General features: G+C 39.0%; 2 protein-coding genes, 1 non-coding gene and 1 pseudogene across 4 annotated transcripts; 2 read left to right on the top strand and 2 right to left on the bottom strand.

Moving 5' to 3' along the window:
- Positions 1 to 2,365: 2,365 nt before the first annotated feature.
- LOC121769037 lies at positions 2,366 to 5,910 on the top strand (annotated as a pseudogene).
- A 536-nt stretch (positions 5,911 to 6,446) lies between these two features.
- Positions 6,447 to 6,518, top strand: TRNAT-CGU. Its single transcript has one exon. It is a non-coding gene; the product is annotated as a tRNA-Thr (tRNA).
- A 3,500-nt stretch (positions 6,519 to 10,018) lies between these two features.
- Positions 10,019 to 13,527, bottom strand: LOC121768273. The gene is made up of 3 exons (XM_042164707.1): positions 12,551 to 13,527; positions 12,225 to 12,433; positions 10,019 to 10,505 (listed from the first exon to the last, which is right to left on the bottom strand). The coding sequence occupies exons 1-3, from the start codon at positions 12,641 to 12,643 to the stop codon at positions 10,199 to 10,201; spliced, it is 609 nt and encodes a 202-aa protein (XP_042020641.1). The 5' UTR covers positions 12,644 to 13,527; the 3' UTR covers positions 10,019 to 10,198.
- A 144-nt stretch (positions 13,528 to 13,671) lies between these two features.
- Positions 13,672 to 17,070, bottom strand: LOC121768271. 2 transcript variants are annotated; one of them, XM_042164706.1, is made up of 6 exons: positions 16,410 to 17,070; positions 15,571 to 15,782; positions 14,553 to 14,820; positions 14,361 to 14,446; positions 14,187 to 14,278; positions 13,672 to 14,113 (listed from the first exon to the last, which is right to left on the bottom strand). In XM_042164706.1, the coding sequence occupies exons 1-6, from the start codon at positions 16,680 to 16,682 to the stop codon at positions 13,881 to 13,883; spliced, it is 1,164 nt and encodes a 387-aa protein (XP_042020640.1). In that variant the 5' UTR covers positions 16,683 to 17,070; the 3' UTR covers positions 13,672 to 13,880. The 2 variants fall into 2 exon arrangements, with proteins under 2 accessions (XP_042020640.1, XP_042020639.1); XM_042164705.1 differs by having other exon boundaries at positions 14,553 to 14,823; positions 16,410 to 17,069.
- Between the last annotated feature and the right edge of the window lie 5,974 nt (positions 17,071 to 23,044).

Genomic DNA, 23,044 nt, shown 5'->3' on the forward strand with positions numbered 1-23,044 from the left:
AAAATATGGAGTACTCCATAACTTAAGGAGTAAAATTTAAGTCCAATTAATTGCATTTGATTAGGTTGCAATCTAAGAACATCTCCAATGCACGGATGTCCCACTCAGACATCCACTAGGACTTCCCAAAAACACCTCATGCCACGTCACTAGGACTTCTCATCCCACTGCCACGTCACTAGGACTTCCCCTGCACAATCCGCCTTTCCCATCGCCCTTCCCACTAGGACTTCCCGCAATAAAAAAAAATCACAAATTCACAAAGAAAGTAATTTACGTTTACGGAAAAAAAATTTCAACACGCATACGAACGGGAAAAATTAACAACTTCATTAAAAACATGATTCAAAAAAAAATTACATAGTAATAAAACAAAAAAAGTAATAACATCAACGTCAACCCCTCCGAGTCCAAACCTCTTCGATAATATCGTGCTGAAGTCGAACATGGGCATCTGTTTGCTGCATGTCGGCAAATGCACGCATCCGCTCGACCTCTCCATGAGGAAACCCCATATTCACATTCGCGGTGGCCACGCCGTGACTTGGACCTGCACCCGTATCATCTTCATTGGTCCACTGAGTCAGTTCCGCAGCTTCATTTTCGACAATCATGTTATGCATTATGATACATGCGTACATGACATCGCCGATGTTGGGAATATACCACTGCCGTGCAGGACCCTTCACTACCGCCCATCGACTCTGGAGCACACCAAATGCCCGCTCCACATCCTTGCGCGCTGCTTCCTGACGGCTCGCAAAGTATGTTTTCTTTTGTCCGAGCGGATGCTTGATTGTCTTCACAAAGACGGGCCAGTTTGGGTATATCCCATCCGCCAAATAGTATCCCATATTGTGCTGGTTGCCGTTGGCGACGAAACTGATGGCGGGACCAACGCCATTGCACTGAGCGTTGAACAGGGGCGACGACTGGAGAACGTTGATGTCGGCGACTCCAAAATAAGAATGACATATCCACAGCCGGTAGTCAGCTACAGCTTCAAGGATCATCGTGGGATGCTTGGCTTTGAAGCCGGTAGTGTACATCCCCTTCCAGGCGGCGGGGCAGTTCTTCCACTCCCAATGCATACAATCTATGCTGCCCAACATCCCAGGGAACCCGTGCACCGACCCATGCATATCTATCAGCCTCTGGCAGTCTTCGCGGCTCGGACTCCGAAGATACCGCTCCCCGAATATCGCTCTCACGCCCGCGCAAAAATTCTGCACACTCGACGGCCGTCGACTTGCCAATGTGAAGGTACTCGTCGAACATGTCGGTCGCGCCTCCGTACGCCAGTTGTCTGATTGCGACAGTGCACTTCTGTAAGGGCGTGAGTCCGGGTTTTCCAACTGCATCCTCCTTAATCCTAAAATACAAGTATCTTCTCTCTAAAGCACACACGATATGCTTAAACAGCGGACGATGCATCCTAAAACGTTGCCGAAATAAGGCATCCCCAAAACGCGGCTGCGGAGCGAAGTAGTCCTGATACAACCGAATATGCGCAGCATGGTGGTCACGAGATATTGTAGTTCGACGACGGATCGGCCGATGTACCGCCGCCTGCTGCCGCCGCTGCTCCCTCTGGTGTAGCAGCCTATCTATCGCACCTTCCACAGCGACCTCCAATTCATCCTCGCGATCACTGTCACTAGTCATTCTAGATATACTTGAAAATAGAGATGTAGAGAGAGAAACTTGTTAACACAAGTGGTGCGAATGAAATGAAGTTCAACGAGCCGTATATATAAAGTTTTAAAAAAAATAATAAAAAATAAATACCAGACGTCCGACGCGGAGTCCGACCCACGCCACAATGGCGGACGTCCGCCGGCCCGTCGCCCGCACGTCCGAGGATATCCGACGTCCTTACGGGACGTCCATATCCGAGTTGCCATGCCCCAATGGCGGACGTCCCGGCCGCCCGTCGCGGATGTCCGACCGGACGTCCGCAATTGGAGATGCTCAGCAAAATTAAATTGAAATTTGATGGCCTGAGCTCAAAACTATTTGAATTGGTATTGAGTAACGTTGAAGGTACGAGGATCTCGCATTTTCAACTGCAAAGTAGCAAGTTTCCTCTAATCTTCTTTGCTAAATCGTTAGGTGCAATGTTGGATTAATCGCCGTATCTTTACAATACGCAGTATTTATTATTTTATCGTCGTTTTCTCAATTTCTACGTTAAATAATCAATTTCCACATCTTTAGTTCGTGGGATTTGAAGACGACAATTGCGTCGCCTACTATATAAATGTCAAATATTTGCAATTGGAGCTGGAGACGTGTTCGACTTTCACTACTAGAAAATTCAATTAATTAAGAGGTGATCAGAGCTTGATTTTGCTCTAAAATTTTTTTTACAGTATTTGATTTTTTTGCAATTGATTTGAAAGTAAGATCCGAGGCAATGTGAATGAGTGTGATATTTTTATACGTGTGATTTTGTTCTGCGAACTAGGTTAATCTGTTTGTGCTAATAGATTGCACTGTTCTCATAGAAATTATGGAAAACTATATTGTTCTGAGTGACAGATATTTGAGTTCCTCAATTAAGTGGATGAATGTGCACAGTCAGTTGGAATTCGAATGATTGCCATTTAATTTTGTTTATGTATTGTTCTTGCTTTCTTGACTTTGATTAGCTGACTTATTCCCACTAAAGATATGATTTTTCAGCTGAAAGAAAAAGGGATTACTCATGTGTAATTGAATACGATGTCATTATTGTTTATAGGGATGGTTAGGAAATTTATGTTTTCTCTTAATGTAGTTGTTGAATTCAGAACTGGGGAGGAAATCCTAGAAATGGCTAAGGAGGCATCAAATGGGAGCCATGTATCAACCAAGCCACCTCCCGAGCCTTCTCCATTGCGAAAAGCGAAGTTCTTTCAGGTTCTGCAATATATTCATACTTGAAGATCGAGTTTCCAAGTGCTCAACTTTGCATAGACTCATTATGTCTATATGGCTTAAAAAACTACTCCTACTTATTGATAACTGTCACTAGATAATCTAACAATTAGATGATGTAAACTGATTAATATACGGATATAGGTTGCTTGATTTTACTATTTTATCAAATTGAACTTTTTGAAAATTAATCACAATGTTGTAATTGCCAGTAGCATGAAGAAGGGACTTGCTTTGGCTGTATGATTTTACTTACTTTTCTGTCACTTTGTAACTTAGATCATGCATATATTCCCATTACTATGTACTTCTTGTACTAACTCACCAACTTGATGATAGGCAAACATGAGAATTCTGGTCACCGGTGGGGCTGGATTCATTGGCTCCCACTTAGTTGATAAACTTATGCAAAATGAAAAGAACGAGGTAGGCCATAACAATGTCTTTTTGGATGTGGTTGATACAAAATGTTTTTGTTTCTCATTGTGTATCACAAACAATAATTTAAAATTGTTTCTCAGGTGATTGTTGTGGATAACTACTTCACTGGCTCGACGGATAACTTGAGCCAATGGATTGGCCAACCAAGATTTGAGCTTATTCGACACGGTGAGCATTCTTTATGGTTCATTAATTATACATATCTTAAATAAGGTTCTATGATGTGATTAAGTTTAACAGCTAAGTGAACTGTTACGCACCCACTCCGGATCAAATGGAATCATCACTATCTGCTGTTTTGCATTTAGGCTTCTGATATATTTGTGGAGATTCTGAATTGGGCTTCGTTTTGTCCAAATACTTTATATATACGTCTTACTCCTGATTACAGTTTTTATTAATAAGTTTCTGAAACTAGAAATAAAATTGTTGAGAAATTTGTTCATTGTATTATGTCTCTTAGACCACCCTATTTTGTACTTATCAATGTTTTCGTCTGCAGATGTGACAGAGCCTTTGTTAGTCGAAGTTGACCGGATCTACCATCTTGCTTGTCCTGCTTCACCGATCTTTTACCAATACAATCCGGTGAAGGTCAGTCAGCTGTCATGGCTCTCTGCCTTAATCTCCTTCTCTAACCATTTTCCTATAAAGCTCATGTCTTTGCCTTACCCTACAAAGTTGATGAAGACATCTAACTATCTTATCTACATTGTCTAGAATAAGATCGTACACATAGTGTCTTCATTAGTTGCATAGTAGCATTTGTGAATCAATGGTTGGCAAATTTTGTGCTATTTTCTGATAGTTCTTGTCCCTGCCATGATACACAACAGGCAATAAAGACTAATGTAATCGGCACACTGAACATGTTAGGACTTGCCAAGCGAGTAGGAGCAAGGTATGAGAGCTCATCTGGATTCTCTTTCTTTGTTTACATTTTTTTCATTCTGGAAGTTTTGACAATAGTCAGTACCTCAAAGGATTTTGCTTACATCAACCTCAGAGGTTTATGGTGATCCGCTCATGCATCCTCAGACAGAGGATTATTGGGGCAACGTGAATCCTATAGGTAATTCTTTCTACTATAAATTGTAGCCCTGTCCTAATAAAGGATCTTGAATAATGTCCGTACAATCGTGGTATGAACATGTATGGTTTTAGTCCTAAACTCTTTAATTAGAACTTCATTAGTATGTTTCCTTGCACGTCAAAGCAAAGTGCAAATCATATACTGTCAAATGAATCATTTAACAAAATTGGGGTCATAAATCAAAACTACTGGGTTCAAGTATTTAGATTGCCATTGCAGGAGTCAGGAGTTGTTATGATGAGGGAAAAAGAGTAGCAGAGACTTTGATGTATGATTATCACAGGCAGCACGGGATCGGTAATACTGTCTCTCTCTGAATAAAACACTTCACCATAGTTCAGTTCTACATCTATAATTTGTATTGGAGTTCCCTAACCATTTTCAAAACAGAAATATGAATCGCAAGGATCTTCAATACTTATTGACCCCGGATGAACATTGATGATGGTCGAGTTGTCAGCAACTTCTTAGCCCAAGCGATACGGTAATGTTCTTAGTCACTAAATATCCATAGAGAGAGAAAATCACAATCTTAAAGATTACCCTTTTTACGCCTTCGAGCTCCAATGATGCTACACTCTTTGGTGCTTTACGTCTCTCCTGATTATGGGGCAGTAAGTTGATATTCACTTTTTTATTATATTGTTCACAGTGATGAGCCTTTGACTGTTCAGCTGCCCGGAACACAAACAAGGAGTTTTTGTTATGTTTCTGATATGGTGCGTTTTCATTCATCTTGGCTGTGTTTACTAGCAAGTGCATAACAAAAATTCTGTTTTCTTGATTGCAAATTTTGTTTGTTTTGCAAAAAGGTCGATGGTCTTAATCGACTAATGGAAGGAGATCATACAGGGCCAATCAACATCGGCAATCCAGGTCATATCCATTTACTTTGATTGTTACACTTTATTTCTTCTGTTTCATATCACTTCCATCTCGTTTCTCGGATCCCGAATACCTAACTCCTCAAGAGAGTATATTATATCAGGTGAATTCACAATGCTTGAGCTGGCAGAGAGTGTGAAGGAGGTAAACCTTCACTTCTACATATTATTATACTAGTATTTATACATATAGTTTGATCACAAACTCAACGCTGGTGCTATCTCTATACTGTAGATGATCAACCCGAATGTGAAGATCATGAGCATTGAGAACACCCCGGATGATCCTCGCCATAACAAAGGCAAAGGAGCTGCTAGGATGGGAGCCCAAGATCAAGCTCAGTGGTGGCATCCCCCTTATGGAGGAGGATTTTCGCAAGAGGCTTGCTATTCCAAAGAAATGAAGTCAGTGTTTTTTAGTGATGCTTGCGTTCGTTTCCTACTTGTGTTGGTTGAATTTTGTTTCAACATTTCCTACTTTTGTTTGTTATCAAGGCATTATTGTTTAATGATCAATGTACACACACAATTAAATCTAGGTTTTTGGTATCAATAAGGTTGAGATTTTTTTTCTCCTGCTCTCGATTTTGTGGAATTTGAAATCTTTAATGATGAAATTAATTTATTCTAGTGTTGTGGTTGGTGCTTTCTTTGACGAACTATACAAATATTGATCTCTGTCAAAATTTCAATGCATCATTGCGCGGTAGGTTAGATAAGAACAAACAAATTTGAACATGATTCTTTGTGTATGAGACAGGATTTGACGTGGGGATTGAGATGGTCGATGAGACAAATTTTTTTAGATGATCGATAATAGTTCTTCATTTATCTTAATATGATTCGAACCTATGCCTATTGGATGAAAAAAAAAAGATATCTATTGGATGAATGAGAAATATCTTGTTAAAAAGAATTCAAAGTAGTTTGACTAAATTTCATCAACCTCGATTTAAAGACAAACATAATTTTCAAAGCTTAGTTTTCTGAAAGCAAGTTTTTATGATTTAGCTCGATTTAGCCAAGTGCAAGGGAACTATGATTGAGAAAACTACTCTGTACGTATACCATAATATTAATAATAACGAGACATTAAGAGATTAACAATTGCCTCCGTAGCATAGTGGTAGTGCGTTCGCTTCGTAAGCGAAAGGTCGTGAGTTCGATCCTCGCCGGGGGCTTTTCGTGCTTTAATTTATTTTATTTTTTTGCTTACTACTTCCTCTAATACGGAATTTGATACTCAAATTACATTGATTAAATGAAAAATACATCTAATATGCTAAGAAAATGTAGTGAAAGTTCTAGAAATATGTCATTTACTCATATCTATGCTTATGATTAAACAAATAGTACTAACTAATTAATTAATACCACAAATTCCACAATATAGTACTCCAAATCCGATTTTTAGCAAATCCCCAAAAAGTATATAAATAAAAAAAAGTAGAGAATCGCATGGGGCATGAATGATTGGAGACTAAATATTGAGAAAAGGGAGAATCAAAGAGAGCATATATGGAGTTAATTATTCATATGATGGTATGATTAGAGAGAGAGAGAGAGAGGCGCATGCACATCGCATCACCGAAAAGAGTAAGCCAACCAATTTCATTTATCTTTGCCCTTTTAAAAGATTTGTTATCCTATAATTTTATTGATCTTAATTACTAACATCTGTCTTTTATATTCAAATCACGTTAGCAAGTAATACTTCTAGTTTTAGTTAAAACAACCGCTTCACCATATACCACCTAGCATTGAGCAATCACTCATTAATACTCTCCCAGTCCTAAAAATAATTCACTTTACCAATTTGAATCTACTTTTATTTTTAAGAGTACTAGTAATTTTTCTAATAGAACGGATCACATGTTCTACTAACCATACTACTAATATTTACTGTTAAAAAATAAATGGAAAGAAAACTTTGTGGTCCATAGATTAAGTAATAAAAAGAAAATGGTTTAAAGTAGTCAATAAAGTAAGCAAGAAATAGTAAAGCAGGGTGAAATTTGTTTAGGAAAATTGACTCCAATGATTAGTATCACACATCAGCATGGAATGATGATAGTAGCACCATGCATCATTTACAAGCGTGCCTACCCCAATCCCCTTCAATCTATTTTCGCCCTTTGCTAATTATTTTTCATTTCATTTTATTGATAATTAGTAAAAGATGACCACAAATATATTTCTTGACAAAGTAATACTCCATGCGTTTTTTAAAAATAACAACTATTTCCATTTTTTGTCGTTCCTTAAAAATAAAAATTTTAGAATCTTTCTATTTTAAGACATGGACCTCGCAATCCACCAACTCTACTTTCACTACTTTTTCTCTTCTTCTCTCTTACTTTACTCATTTTTTTTATCTCTCTTACTTTACCAATTCTTCTTAGTTATTTTACTATGCATTAAAACTTGTGTCATTTCAAATGTTTCTATTTTTTGAATACGGAAAGGGAGTATGATTTTATGACCAAATAAAGACCTTGTGCCAATCACACATTGATGCTCACTTGCCATGTGATGTAATGATTGAATAATTTTGCATTTCTTGAATTGAAGTCAGCCTCAAATCTGATTCAGATTTCTTTAACATATCTGATTCTGATTTCTTTAACATGGATCAACATTCACTTTCAATATAAACATGTCAATGTATAAAATAAATTCAGAAAAGTGGTTTCGTACTATATATTTATACACACCACTCTACTCGAAATCTCACACACACAAAAGATAAAGAACATCAGTTAGATTTAAAATAAACCTCGAATCTATTATACACTCTCCATTCCATATCGATAGTGACTTAAGCCATAAAATAAGCAATTTTACTCTTATTATTCATAAATATTAGATTTGAAACTAAATAAAGCAATGAATCTTACTATACTGAGGACAAGAGTAAAACAAGATTTTTAGTACTACTAATATTTATATCACAAGTTTTGAAATAACACTTATTCAAGAACGGATAGAAATACAAATTTCAATATGTGTCGTACATTTAAACCCAAGACCTTAATTCCATAAACTATTGCAACACTAGACCAACACGCACACATAGTAAATATAGTAAGTACGTCTTATACAAACATTTGCTCTTGCCATAAAGAAACTACATGCGTATTCTACTTCCATCTCTCTTTTGCACTCCCTATAAATTGAGATGCAAACCAAATCTTTCCACAACACATCTCCTCCTATTCTCCATCCATACTTCACACACCAAAAAATGAAGAGCAAAGTAGGGTGTGTGGCCATATTTGTGGCAATAGTGGTGGTCCATGCAATTGGTGAAGTTGAGGTAGCAAAGGCTGCAGTGACATGCAACCCATTGCAGCTGACCCCCTGCGCGGTGGCGATCACGACAGCCGGCAGCCCTTCCGCTGTTTGCTGCGCCAAGATAAAGGAGCAGAGCCCATGCCTCTGCCAGTATATGAAGAACCCTAACCTGCAGAAGTTCATCAACTCACCTGGTGCTAAGAAGGTGGCCACCTCTTGTGGGACTCCTTTTCCAAAATGCTAATTTCTATAATCACATCCTATATATGCATCTCATATGTTTTGAATTTTATGTTGTGTTTGAGTGTCCTAATGTGATGCATGAGTCTGTTGTTTAATTAAATAGTATGTATGAGTATTTAAGTTGCTTGTAAACTTGCTTATGTTTAATGAAAATGTGTTACTATGCTTCCAGTTTTGGTTCTTTTCCAACATTGCTTTTGGTTTGGATTTTACAACATTGACAAGGTTGGAAAAGGTATATTTTTGGACTTGATGTTTAATAAAAGAAATGAGATAAGGAAAACTACCAAACATCCAACTTTGTTTACCAGAAAATTACAGAGTATGAACTTTATCTGTATTGAAATGATGAAGCCATGAGATGAAGACATGATTTGTCAATTCATAAATTGGGCTAGTTATAAGAATGTTGAGGATAAACTATAGGAAGAGGTGGAGTAACTCTAGATATCACATAAAAAAAACAGAATTCAAACGCATATCTTCCAACTTTCTGTTAAGGACCTAAATCCTTAACGTCGATTTCCACATAAAATCAAGAAACGAGATGTCGTCGTTGTCGAGCGCCCAACGTTGGGTCGTGACTTGGACGGTAAAAAAAGGGGCGGTTGAGCGCGAGATCGCCCAACGTTGGGTCGTGACTTGGACGGTAAAAAAAGGGGCGGTTGAGCGCGAGATCAGCCTCGTCGGCAACCTTAGGAGATGTTTCTTGTTTGCTACTCAATTGAGCCAAAAGAATGATAATTTCATATATTGATTGACTGAATAAAAAAATAACAGTCTATCCTATTTATAATGCTACTGACTTAATGAACAAGAAAACAAAGATATAGAAAAAGATATGCTAAATCCCTATAATATCTAAACTAAATAATAATAATAAAGGTTCGTATCACTTTCTGATTATTTGAGTTGCAATTCCGAATGTTTGAATAGTAGTGTTGAGTTACAATTCTGATTGTTAGAATAGTACTAGTAGTAAAACAACTCAGATAATGAGCTTCGAAACTCTTTAATCAATTTTGAGTTCCAATATTTGGTAAATATGTAAATCTCAACTTCAAATTTGAAAAAGAAATAGAGGGAATGAATTTGCAACAAAACGAGGATTGAGACATTCTTCGAATATAAAATGCTTCAAAGATTAAATCTAAATTGCAATTTGCGCAGCTCAATTATAGAAGATCAAAAGTAACAAAAAAAAAATCCTACAACAGATATTTATATACTGCACTTAAGTTAGCACATTACAGTGCAGACATCTTTGTATCATTTCAGACATGACAAACCACAGTACTTAAAACCTTTGTTTAACAATCAAAGATTACACTTTGTCAAATTCACCGGTCTTCATCTGATTCTGATTCTCTGCAAAATGTGAGGGGGTTAATCCGACTCCTTCGTTTTGGTGCTTTTCCCATCCACCAGTATCAGCCTTGGTGTGCATCCAATAGTAAAAAGTGGTTGCCATCATTGCTAACAATGTTAGGGCGGCACCTGCAGCGAACACACCCTTACGAAGAGTGGCACAAGATAAGTGCTCTACGTGAAATATTGCTCGATATTTCGTGTGGTAAGCATTCCGAGCTGATCCTGCCAGCAAGCATGCCTCCGCAGCTAGAAAGATGACCCTGTTGTTTTCCCCATTTCAATCCAAATAGAATAGAATATTTATGAGTATATCTAATTGTATGAATCACACAAATATAAGAATACAAATACCTCCCTATACTCGCATTAATGTGTATGTATGGTTAGCCAGTCCATATGAATAATATTACAGAAAAAGGGCATAAGAACAATTTTGTAAGAAGCTTCACATCATTGAAGTTTTTACTTATTTTACATTGGGGAGGGGAGAGAGAGTAATTCGAATCCTAGACCCCACCCTTTACAAAAGAGAGGACACACCACATCAGATCTTGTATTTATATATTCTAGAGAACAATCAGAAGCAAGGGGTTCCAGAAATGAAACATGTAATACGTCCACCAATTATTGTCATGTCGGTGACTATTTTTGCTTGAGTAATGGGTGGGTACTGATTTCATTGCTTCTTATTATGTCAATTAAATGATAGGTAGTGTACAAAACATAGCTCCATTAGTAGGAATCTCAGCTCTTACTTGGTTTTCATATATGCAAAGGGGGTAGTTCTCGTAGGCAGTCTCAACTCCTACTTGGGTTGTCGTTGTTGACATTTCATAAATTTCATGCCATGTGAACTTCCAAAGTTTCTTGTTTTTAGGTTAGATAAACTGGTGAAGGTACTTGCTTGTTCCCCATCTAGGTAATCTCTAATACTTCACAATAGTTCATTTGTACAACGATATGATCAAAAGTTACTATCTCAATTTGAGCAGAGTAATGAGATATACTCTAAAAGAAAGCCTTCACTCATGCAATGATCAAGTAATTATGCTCTGAGCATTCACCAAGAGATCAAGACAATTAAGAAAAGATACAAATCTATCCACTCTTAATGAGCAAAAGTTCAAAAAAAATCCTATTGTCAATACTCGGAATAAAATTGCAATGCAATATTCAGTTAGTTTCTAAAAGGTAGATTACAGCTAAGAATTTCACACTTCTGTGCCGAAACCTGGAAGCATGAATTAGGAAAGCCAAGTGATGTTAAATGTAAATAAGGAATGTATGGAGTAAGAATGAGTAGATGAGAGTGAGACCATGGTTGCAGTTGGATAGTACATGAAGGTGAACTTAAATCCATAAGTAGAAAATCTGTTGGTTTCATTGGATTGCATAAATTTCTTGACGTATTTAAATTCCACACTTTACTTCAAGTCAGGGTACACATTCAAAAGTCAGGGATACTGGAAGATGCAAATAATGGATCATTGAAATTTACAGGGTCCTTCTGCAAGACAAGACTGCAACTCATCGCCCAGATTTTACACAGAATAGATGCTGATATACACTCAGTTCACTTGATAGTAGAGAATTGTGGCAAAACTAAGTCCAAAACACCGGATAATAACTTCAATTTCTGTTAGCAGTAAGCTATACACCCTTTCTAGCCCTATTAATAGGAAATCACAGATTTACAATAAATATATTCCTGTAGTTGAAAGGAACTTATAACCATCAAACTAACACTAACAAAAAGAAGCAACAATCTCAGGCGCTAAATAAAATAAATGTCAATTTTGCTACAATTAGAACACACAAGAGAATTCTATCAAAATTAGCACCAAATTCAAATTCATTAACTCAATCACAACAGAATCCACCACGTGCGTAGGACCTAAACACACAAGCACATCTGCAGCAGCAGAAGTGGTAGAAATGGTAAATAAGGTAGCTGCAGAAGGAGCAGGGAGTAAACTCACCATGAGAGAACAAAGAAGACGACGGCGCGAGTAGTAGAGCGGCGGCCGCCCATCATCCGTCTCCCAAAGCAGAAGCACTTGGTAACGCCGTGAATCAACGCCTGCGCAATCAGCAGCAGTCCAAACGCCGCCAGCCCGTAGACCGTCGACGCGTCGGTGTCGTACGCGCAGTACGTTCTCTCGTCGTACTCATCTGGTTTCACCGTCGCCTTCACAAGCACAAAAAAATCGAAATCAAATCAATCGCCGCTAAAAAAACTAAATAAAATTTAAAGAAGAAAAAGAAAAAGAAAAAGGAATAGCATAGAAATGGATGAATAGAGCACCGTGCTACGGCGTCGTTCGGCGCCAACGGCGAGCACGAAGGCAATGAGGTGCAGAGAGATGGCGATGGCGAGAATGGGAACTGAAATCCCCATTTTTTCAGATATTTCTTACTGTGTATTTGCAGTATAGTTGGCGTGAGAATGTTCCAGCTGTGTGAACTCACCTTTTAACTGATTGCTGGAGTGAGAAAAGCATGTAGTAGTAGTAGTAGTAGGAATTTATGGTTTTACTCCGCTTCCGCTTTAAAATATCAAGGAAAAGGAAAAGAGAATATAGAAAAGAATTGACACCTGCTTTAAAATTAAATAAATAAAGCATACGTGTTATGGCGATATTTGAGTATGACATTATTTAGTGCATGCTGATAAATCAAAAATGAAATATTGAATTCTAGACAAGATATAATAAAATGATTTAGCATTCTGATCAGAATGATTAGGTTGCAATTAGTGGGGAATGATGTATTATTAAGTGTCTTCAAATAAATTTCCATACACTTTTTTCCCAACACATTCCGAAAATCTCCATCAGACATTCCCCCAACTTTCGCTGGTAAGAGTTGCGTCAAATAGCATAAAGATAGAAGAATATAATAAATAAACAACATCTTTTGTATAAATTTCTAGTACTATTGGACATATTTTTTAGTACTAATATTTAAAACAATAGTAAAAAAGAAAGACGAAGTTCTAAATAGTCACACTAATGGCGCTTGCTGGCCATCCGTCTGATTCTCTTTTCAATTCCACTGTATACGAAATATTCATATATTGCTGAAAACGAAAAGGAAACGAGAATATTACTATCTTAAATTTCCAATATTAAACTAAACACCACTTTCTATATATGTCAAATACACTACTCCCTCCTTCCTTTTTGAGTGTCCCACTTTAAGAATCCCGGTTAGAATATTCCATAAATAGTATTAGACCACATATTCCACTAATCTTTTTCGACTCACATTTTATTATAAAACTAAAACTAATATAAAAAGTAGGACTCACATCCCACTATCTTTTTTCACCAACTTTCCTTTATATTTCTTAAAACTCGTGCCGAACTCAACCAGGACTCCTAAAGAGGGACGGAGGGAGTAATAGCACATATACAAAACATGACATTATCTACCAAAATCCTCATGTAAATAACTCCATCCTACAGTTGATCATCAGCTCACCAAAATATCCTGCTCTGTCTTCATAACATTATCATTATCAACTACACCCTTGTTTTTCTTTTTTCTATTATTTTTCACTTTCTTTAAATATTCATCACATACATTATTATAACAGAGCAAAACAACCTAAGGATAAATGGGCAACATAGTTATTATCTGCGGCAGAAGAAGGAGAAATCAGGGTGATTCACTCGGAGCAAGTTTAGCCAGTTATCCGCAGCTTGCAGCAGAGAATTTTCCAGCTGCCGCTGATGCCCTGTCAGCGGAGTCCACAGCGATGCTTTGTATTTATACGAAGCCAGCCCGAATACCGGAAGTGAAACTAGAGGATCGTCATCGCTCCCACTAGGGTATGTCACAACTGGGGGATGCACAACTTCACTTCCTGCGACAAGCAGAGAAGTGAGTCGGGCTCAAAAACTGAAATCATTAGATATGGCTGTGACTAGTTTACCTACCTGTCATGGGTGTATGAAGAGAATGGAAGGTCAAGAAGCAAGCGTCCAGGTCTCTGAGAGTTGGACCCGTAGGTATTCTGTAAATCGGGTACCTACAGTAACAATACTCATTATCCGAGAAACAAAAAGATAAGCAGAATCAAGAAATAACGACGCATTGTCTAGAAAAGATACCAGGCGACAGAAATCCAGCTTGATGGAAGTAAATCACAGCTCCTCAACGTTTTTAGTTCAGGGCAATGGAGAGCAAGATCAGATATCTGTGAAAAATTAATTGTTAAGTCCTCTCTCAGTGAATTGTTTACCAAAATAAAGCTCTTGACACGATATGATAAAAAAATATTCATGATAAGATAGACATGGGACCTTGTTTGCCAAAGGCTCCCTAGAATAGGGGGGGTCACGTTCAAGATACTCAAACAACAAGCATCCCTGAGAGCTTCCGGTTTCACCTTCGTCGCTAGAGAAACCTTCTTGAAATGCCATATGATCCACTGTGAGAGGACTATTACTGCTCTGGAGGTAACTTTGTTGTTCTCTAGAATAGTTCAAGCCACCCCTCTCCTGCTCACTATCACTGCTTCCATCACTACTAGAATCCCTAAAATATTCACCATCACTATCTTCACCAGATCTCCTAAAACAAAACAATAATCAGACGAGGAGAAATAGCTACAGATAGAATAAAAATAGTAACTAATGAATTTATACAGTTAAGACAATGAGTATGAAGGAAACTCTCTACACGGATAAAACCCAGACAGAAAGATGAGAACATTGAATATCAACTTAGTCACAAACACAAGGAAATAATATCTAACAGCATTTTTCATCTATCTTCATTCTTCAGCATATAAAAAAAACATGGTAGTGCTTGAGTTTCCAAGCAAACACCTTAAATATATATTTTTGTGTGCGCATTCACAATTTTCAGCACTTATCCATCAATCTTTTCAAGGTTAAACAGGCTTATAAATGCATCCATTTCAAAGGAAACAGGTATGGCAGAGAGGTCCGTGTTCTTCAATTATTGGAGACGTTGACATCTCACTATAAGAAAATAACTACACTAAGGACTTACCAACACCAAGACATTAATAGAGAGAGAGTACAGAGCAGACCAAATTGTTTAAAAAATTAGCCAGGGGTCAGATGTGATAAGATCTTTGGTAATTGATTCAAAATATGTTAGCAACAACAAAGTGAGTTGTGACCGAAGTACATCTCCCAATCGTGAAGATAGTGCATAACACTAACTGGGAAATCCTCAAAGTTGAAATTTGTCCATGATGAAGCCAATTTAGATACATTCATTACATGAAGTAATAACAATGCACTCAAAGTTACCTTACAAACAATACATCACAAGCCAAAAGACAGGTACCTTAATTTCACTGTGCTCTTTGAAAGGTCAGCGTACAATTGAATGCCCGACAGGTAGGGCACATAATACTGAACAACGCCATCACGATCATTCAGTATCAAAGGCACTCCCACACCATATGCACTCCATTCTTTAAACGACTCCCACAGATCACTTAGCACAAAGAAGGGCTGAGATTCTGCATTACTTGTTCTCCAACTCCTCACTTTCATCTGTTACATTTGACAAAATATTTAAACAAGAAAAAAAACAAAATTTTTTAGTAAAAGCTCAATCTTTTGTAGAATTTCCAACAGTGTGATAGCAGAAAGAGTAACCAACACAAGTACAGGAACTAAGTATATCTTCCAGATACGAATTATGCAGTATGCGTTCTTTGCTCAATCAATAACAATAGCATAGACTGTAGTCTGTAATTCGGTATCCTAAGTATAATATCTTTGCTACCAAATGCAGGAATAAAAAAGAAAAGTACTAATTTGTATTTATAATGATTTCGCATATCAAAGCATAGCACCAAAAAAAATTAAAACTGCAGATTGCCGACCTAGCACAACATTGACTTGACAACTTAAAAATCGTCAATCACAATCCTCAAAAAAACTCAAACCTTCATACTTTCAAGTATATTATTCAGGCAACTAAATCAAGGTGAGCTCAGATTCCCAACCATAAAGTAAAATATAATTCATCATCGGGAGGTAAAATTCCAAAATAGCACTACACTCAAAATTTGCTCAAATCGGCTAAATAACAAAAATAGTAACTTCACGACATACAGAGAACAAGTTAGGGTTTTTCCCAATTCAATCAAATCCATAGGTCTAGAAGAGGCAAACCTTGGGTAAATACTGCGCCGGTAACGATGGCGTCACAGATTCCAAGAACCTCTCCAGATTGCACAAAGGAGAGAGCTCCGACACCGGCGGCGACGCCGGAATATCTTCATCCGACTTCTCCGGCAGCGGCTCACCTGGCTGGCTCTTTGAACGGCTAGGCGGGACATCACTCTGAGCCCTCCGCAAATCTTGACTCAGTCGAGCCTTCGCCACGCTGTAAAACCGATCTTCACCGTTTCTACTCCTATTGAACTGCAAGCCTGGCCCCAACATATTTCCGAACCAAAACTAATTTAAGACCAAAAACCCTAATTTATCGAAACGCAATTATCTGCGTTTATCAAAAAGGGGTCACAGCTCTATCCACGGAAAAACCTTTTCCTTCTCCTTTTCCTGCGATATATATCCGTCAAATTTATGGGAATTTCCGAGTTTTATCTCAATAAAAGGCAGATGAGTCAATGTCGCCGATCAAATCCCGTTATTAACGTCGACGAAATGTTGAGATGCCAACTGGGATCAAAATTGCTATGCAGAATGTATGTAAATGGGGGTGTAGGTTAGAGAGAGAAAGAGATGGGAGGAAAATGGATGGGTATAAGAAGGAAGGAGGAGAAGAAACGCTTAAATTAAAATAATTGATTATAATTATTTGAAAGAAGGGAAAATGGTGAAGTTTATGGGGAAAATTGTTTTTTATTGCGCGCTGCAAACACGACGCTGATTTTTGGTCGGGACGGGTGACTGAAATGACACATTTGCCACCGGTTAGATTTTTTTACTTTAAAGGTTAAAAACAAGCCCTCGATTACTTACACTGGATTCATAATTACGGTATTATGGATAAGGATTAAGGAGGTAACGTAAATCAGATATATGGTAGAAGTAAATCGCTAACATTCCTTGAGTAAAGATAATTGGCATAAATTTACATGTACGTAACTCTTATATTTTAAATCAAGTTGAATTAGATTTATCCTATGACTATTATTTTTAATTTATTGTCACGATCAAATAAAATATCATAGAGGGAAAGTAGCAGTGTAGATCGGATTAGGATTATAATGTCAAATATACTACATTTTTTTATTATAGTAATATTATGTTCTACATTGCAAATATATTTAGTAATTAAAAAAAATTAGCGTACACTGTGCAGAAAGTAGAAACTACACGTCTGCACTTTTACGTGTCATGATATTATGTCATCAAATTTAACTTTAATAATAAAAAAACTCTCACTAAATTGACATATTAGCGCATCCACAACAAATCTTCTCCATTGATAGTTGGGCATTTCGTGCGGCTCGTCCACTACGCCAACATTGCTTGTTGGATTTGGCCGCACATGCGGCTCATGAGCTATGTTTTTTGTCGTTATTTTCTCTTTTACTCTTTTTTTCCTTCTTTATATAAATATGTATATTCAATAAGTACACAATATTAATGAAGTTCTTTACTCTACATGCTCTAAGATTGAATCCATCTTCCAACATATCAGAATTGGATACGGTTTTTGCTAACAAATCTTGACCATCTTATATAGATTCTTGTTAGTACGTCAATATTATTTATTTTATTTATATAGTTATTTGATTTAAATATCTTAAAAATTACAAATTGCATAAAAGTCAAAGTTCAATTTATTATTTTGTCGCTAGATAACTTGGACCCTACTTGTCAGCTTTGTCGTAGGGAGGAGGATTCAGCAGACCATCTCTTCTTCAAATCTCCGAAGACTTGGGCGGTTTGGGGAAAGATCATGTTTTGGCTTGGCATCGCGAGGAGATCGACGACGATCAGGAGCGTCATCAAATGGCCAGGACGGCAGATCAGAGGTTCACGGATTGTTCAGATGGCGAAGGGGATTGCACTCATGGCTTCAGTGGCGATCATTTGGAGAACGCGAAACAAGATTATCTTTGATGGGAAGGCATGAGATGCAGTTAGGGTCATCTTTGAGATCAAAGAAGCTACCTACATCATCTTGTATTCACATTTCCCACACGAGCAGGTCCTTCTCCACCTTCCAGACAGATGACGGTGTTCACTTCTTTTGGATGTTTTGGTCTTCGACGCACTTTGAGTCACTCATCAAGGTACTCTTTTCCCCTTGGGGAGTTTTATCCCATGGGGTTTTATCCCCAAGGGGTTTTAACGAGGCCCGCCCACTCTGGGTTTCGATGGGTGACGTGAACTGGGGTCGTTCTTGTTGGGGGCCCTGTTCCTTGCTTTTTGTTTCTTGGTCTCTACCATGTTTTTTCATTCTAACCGACTTGTGGCTTTTCACTTGTACTTTCCTCGGGTATGCCTGAATGTATGATGTAAACAAGGGTTTCAGTTTTACTTAATTTATTTATTCATAAAAAAAGAAAGTGATGTTCGCAGATGATGCTCGTATAAGATACATAGCATACATGTAATATTTTTAATAAATCAATATCATTTTAGTTATTTTGGTTTTTACTAACAAACACAGTTACGGGACATAATAGAGATTTTTTATGTGAAACCCCACCCTTAGGCCATCCACAACGCTGTCACTAAACCGTCCCTTAAATTACTATACTTCATCCCTTAACTAAAGGACAGAACCTGCAACCCTCCATCCCTTAACCGTCCCTTAAATTACTATTCATTCAATTTCATTTTTTATTTTTATTTCCAACCAAATTCAATTAAAAAACACACTTCATTAAAAATAAAATAAAATTACAACATAAATAAAAATACAACTTAAAATTCAAAAAAATAAAAAAGGACATAATTAAAATCCTAAAAAAATAAAAATGACATAATTTAAAATACAATTTTATAGAAAAAAAAACTACGGCGAATCATCCCCCGAAGGAGGTGGAGGTGCACTGAAGCCGTGAGGAGGCGGAATGCCAAGTTGTGCTGCCATAAACGTAATTCCGTTAAGCAAGGCTTGGTATTGGGCGGGCGTCATGCGGGAAGTGTCCGCCATTGTGGCGGTCATGTACATGGCCATAAGGGAGTTGTGGGGTCCCCCCGAGCCCGAGCCCGCCTGGCTTGATTCGGCTCGGCCCCTCCTCCATTTAGCCGCCTTCGCCGCATTTCTCCCTTGCGGCCGACGGCGCCCACGGGAGGACCCCCCGGCATCGTCTGTCGGGTCTCAACCTCTAGCGAGGCAAACTCTTGTGGCCCGCTGCCCGAACCGCCCTCACCAGACGAGTATTGGCCACTCACCGTGTGCTTCGTGCGCTTTGAGGTCGTGCCCGTGCTGGACCGCACACCGCCGGCCCACCTTTCCTCGTCCTTGACGACCTTCCAAACATCGACATATTTGAATTGTTTGTTGGTGTCGTCGAAGTAGACCCGCAAAGCCGACCTCAGAATGTCGGCTCCCGTGGCTCCGCTTTGGTAATGAGCCGCTTCATTCTTGTGGATGACGCATAATCGTTTGACCTCTCTGTCGACTCGGTCAAAGTGAGCGCGGAGCATCTTATATGTGCGGCGGCGGGACCCCTTCGGCTTAATCTGGTGGTAGGCCTAGGTGACCTTCTCCTAGAAGCACTTCCGGGGTTGTTGATTCCCGGCGATGGGATAGTACGAGACACTGATCCAGGCGTTGTACACCGCCAGTGTTTCTTTGGGGCCGTACGGATGTCGGCCTAGATCTTCCTCCTCATCCGCCTCCGCCCTGGAGCTTCCACCGCCTCGGCCTCCTCCCCCGCCTCGACCTTCTTCCGGAGTGGGTTCAACGGATAATCCTCCCGAATCTGGGATAATCCCTGCGAATACCACGGGGCGGAGGGACGGGCGTATGCATCCACGTCAAAATTGGGTGGTTGGTATCCCCCCGGCGTCGACTAACCCTGGGTGCCCGGCGTCGACGAACCGGAACCACCCAATGTGTTGTACATGCTCCCCTAGTCGCTGAACGCGTTGAGATCCAACCCGCCGGAGCCGCTACCGCCGGAGTTTCCGTCGCCGGACATTTTGTGATGAGATGTTAGATGAAAATTGGAGATGAAATAGAGATGATTTGAGAAGAATAGATGTGTAGTTGTGTGTGAAATGAGGATGAATTAGGAGTATTTATAGAGCAAAAAAAAGGAAAATGGCTATAAACGGTAATATTACCGTTTTTAATTTTTAATTTAATTTAATTTTTTTTATTTAATTCAATTTTTTAAATGAATTATTGCGTCAGCGTGACGATGCCCACTCGCGGGCCGGCGAGTGGGCGTCACACATGGCACCGAGGCGCGCCACGTCGCCTCGGCGCATGGCGAGACTTCTCGCCATTCGTCACACCGTGACGGAACACAGAACGGGCTGGGGATGGGTTGGGGACGAGACGGGGCGCGCAACGTGTCACGCCACCGTCTCGTTCCTTCGTGACGGAATACGGGCCATCCGCGTGACGCGTTGTCGGTGGCATTAGATTCGTTCAAACAAAGCCAAACGCTATTAGTAAATTCTTAGCTTGGTCAAAACTCATGAATTGCTTTTCTGAATTCTTCTAATTTAATCCAATTAACAGGTACTCCATCACTTTTAATATGTACTTAAAAGAAAAATCTCTTCTTTGTTTGTCAAAATCGAAAACTAAATTCTTTAACAAGATACAATCAAGGGAAATTTATTGATTATAGAACGTAGTTTGGTTTGCATAAACATTTGACTGAAAACTCGCAAATATACGTCTACCCAATGCCTCTAAAATAGATCACAGCCACGTGTAGTATTTATTTGATGGTTTAGCCTATAGGCGAAATCATTAATTTAGTCCTGATCTGAAACCACAAATAATTCATGGATTTTCGGCAGCCTACACAATATCTATCGATTGCATGTAAATATATTCAACATTCAAAAAATTCATTACAATATTGTGCTAGTGTTAATGCGTAGATTAGAAAATTCATTACAATATATATTGATTGCATGTAAATATAGTCAATGTATCCAAGAGTTTATTTTAAAATCCTAATTAAAATGTGACCTTATGGTTTGGAATCAATTATTCCAATGACCCAAATATAAGCTGGGATGTATGATATGTATCCTTCAAACCGAACCTAATCACTTAGAATTGATCCCTTCATAGCTATATGTATTGTCTATTTATTGACAAAGACATTGCTATAAAATATTCAATCGCGTTTAGAGTTTTGTTATCTTAAATTTGAATTGGTGATTGGTGATTGGGCGAATTTTTGATAGTAATAAATGCAGGTAATAAATATAGATCACGACACAGAAAGTTACGTGGTTCGATTTACTGAAGTAAATCTACGTCCACGGGAAGAAAGGAGGGCAAATTTGTATTGCTTGATCTGGATTACAGCTTACAACACTGACTTGCTATATGAGATTCGATATCTAGAGAGCTCTTTTTCTCCTTAGTCTATCTGATCTAAGTTCTATTTATACATTGAACTAAGATCGTGGCTTGCATCACCACTAACTAGGTCGTGGATGTCGTGGAGGTCATGAGATCCTGCATGGGTCCACTATCTCTTTGTTTGGTCCGCTATCCTGCATGAGATCCTGCATGAGTTGACACCACTAAATAGATCGTGTAGTGGAGGTCGTGGAGGTTCTGCATGAGTCCACTATCTCCCAGTTCGGTCGAATACTGAGACCGAACTGCTGAACTATTGCCGAGCAGCTTTTGCCGATCTGAGAGTAGAGCTTGATTGGTCGGCTTTTACCGAGCTGTAGGCTGGGGCCGAACTCTTTGGTAATGCCGAACTGATACTCTTCCTTGGGCTTTGGGCTGATGGGCCGTCACTGCTATTGGGCTTGTTTAGTACGTACCCCATCACTACCCCCCCGAAAAGCGAAGTGAATCACTTCGGCGAAGCGAGTCACTTCGGCATTCTGGATAAAGGTACGGGGGAGGCTGACGTCAGGGGACGTGCCTTGCGCGTGACTGCATTAAATGCGACAGTAAAATCCGGCCGTTGAATCCTGAAAAGGTGGGATTCGAAACGGTGCGATGATTTTGAAATCTTCTCCGAATCTGATAAATACGTCCTTTCTTCATCATTTGAACACTTTTGCTATTGCTTCTTCTGCATTCTCTCTCTTTTGCGTAAAAATTTCCTTCCGCTTTCAAGAATTTCTTCAGAATTTCTTCAGACTTTCAAAGAGTAAGAACCATGTCTTCTTCTTCTTCTTCTGAGTCAGGTAGCGGTAGGAAAGGGGGTAAGGGGTCTTCTAGCCGGAAAGAATCCGGGGAGAAGACCGTAGAGTATTTTCACAGCATCTTGAGTAAGGATACTGTGATATCCCTACACGAAAAATATTTTTTTCCTGGGGGGAAGGTTGCGATTCCCGACGACCTTCATAGGGCTGACTCGCCGCCGGAGGGTTACGCCACCGTTTATGAAGCCGGCTTGGAATGCGGGCTTCGTTTCCCTCTTCCCCCTGCCTTTGTAGAGCTGCTTGATTTTTTTCAACTCCCTTTAGGTCAGGTGACTCCGAACTCTTGGAGGCACTTATCGGCCTTTGCTACCGAACTGCGTAGGCTAGATAAGGATCTGTCTCTGAGGGCAATCCTTAATTTTTTCCAGTTTAAGAGAAAAGGATCTTGGTTTTACTTGATCCCTTTACAGCCTTTTAGGGCCTTCTGCAAAACCAAGTGGCCAAAGTGGCAACAT

Source organism: Salvia splendens, chromosome 15 (genome assembly GCF_004379255.2).
Source record: "Salvia splendens isolate huo1 chromosome 15, SspV2, whole genome shotgun sequence".
Lineage (NCBI taxonomy): Eukaryota > Viridiplantae > Streptophyta > Magnoliopsida > Lamiales > Lamiaceae > Salvia > Salvia splendens.

Coding starts and splice junctions, on each gene's coding strand:
- LOC121768271 (XM_042164705.1), bottom strand. CDS start 16,682: ATGTTGGGGCCAGGCTTGCAGTTCAATAGGAGTAGAAACGGTGAAGAT. Junction 15,783..16,409: donor CGGCGCAGTATTTACCCAAG/GTTTGCCTCTTC, acceptor CAAATGTAACAG/ATGAAAGTGAGGAGTTGGAG. Junction 14,447..14,552: donor GGGAGCCTTTGGCAAACAAG/GTCCCATGTCTA, acceptor AATTTTTCACAG/ATATCTGATCTTGCTCTCCA.
- LOC121768273 (XM_042164707.1), bottom strand. CDS start 12,643: ATGGGGATTTCAGTTCCCATTCTCGCCATCGCCATCTCTCTGCACCTC. Junction 12,434..12,550: donor CCGAACGACGCCGTAGCACG/GTGCTCTATTCA, acceptor GTGCTTGTGAAG/GCGACGGTGAAACCAGATGA. Junction 10,506..12,224: donor GTCTTCTTTGTTCTCTCATG/GTGAGTTTACTC, acceptor GGAAAACAACAG/GGTCATCTTTCTAGCTGCGG.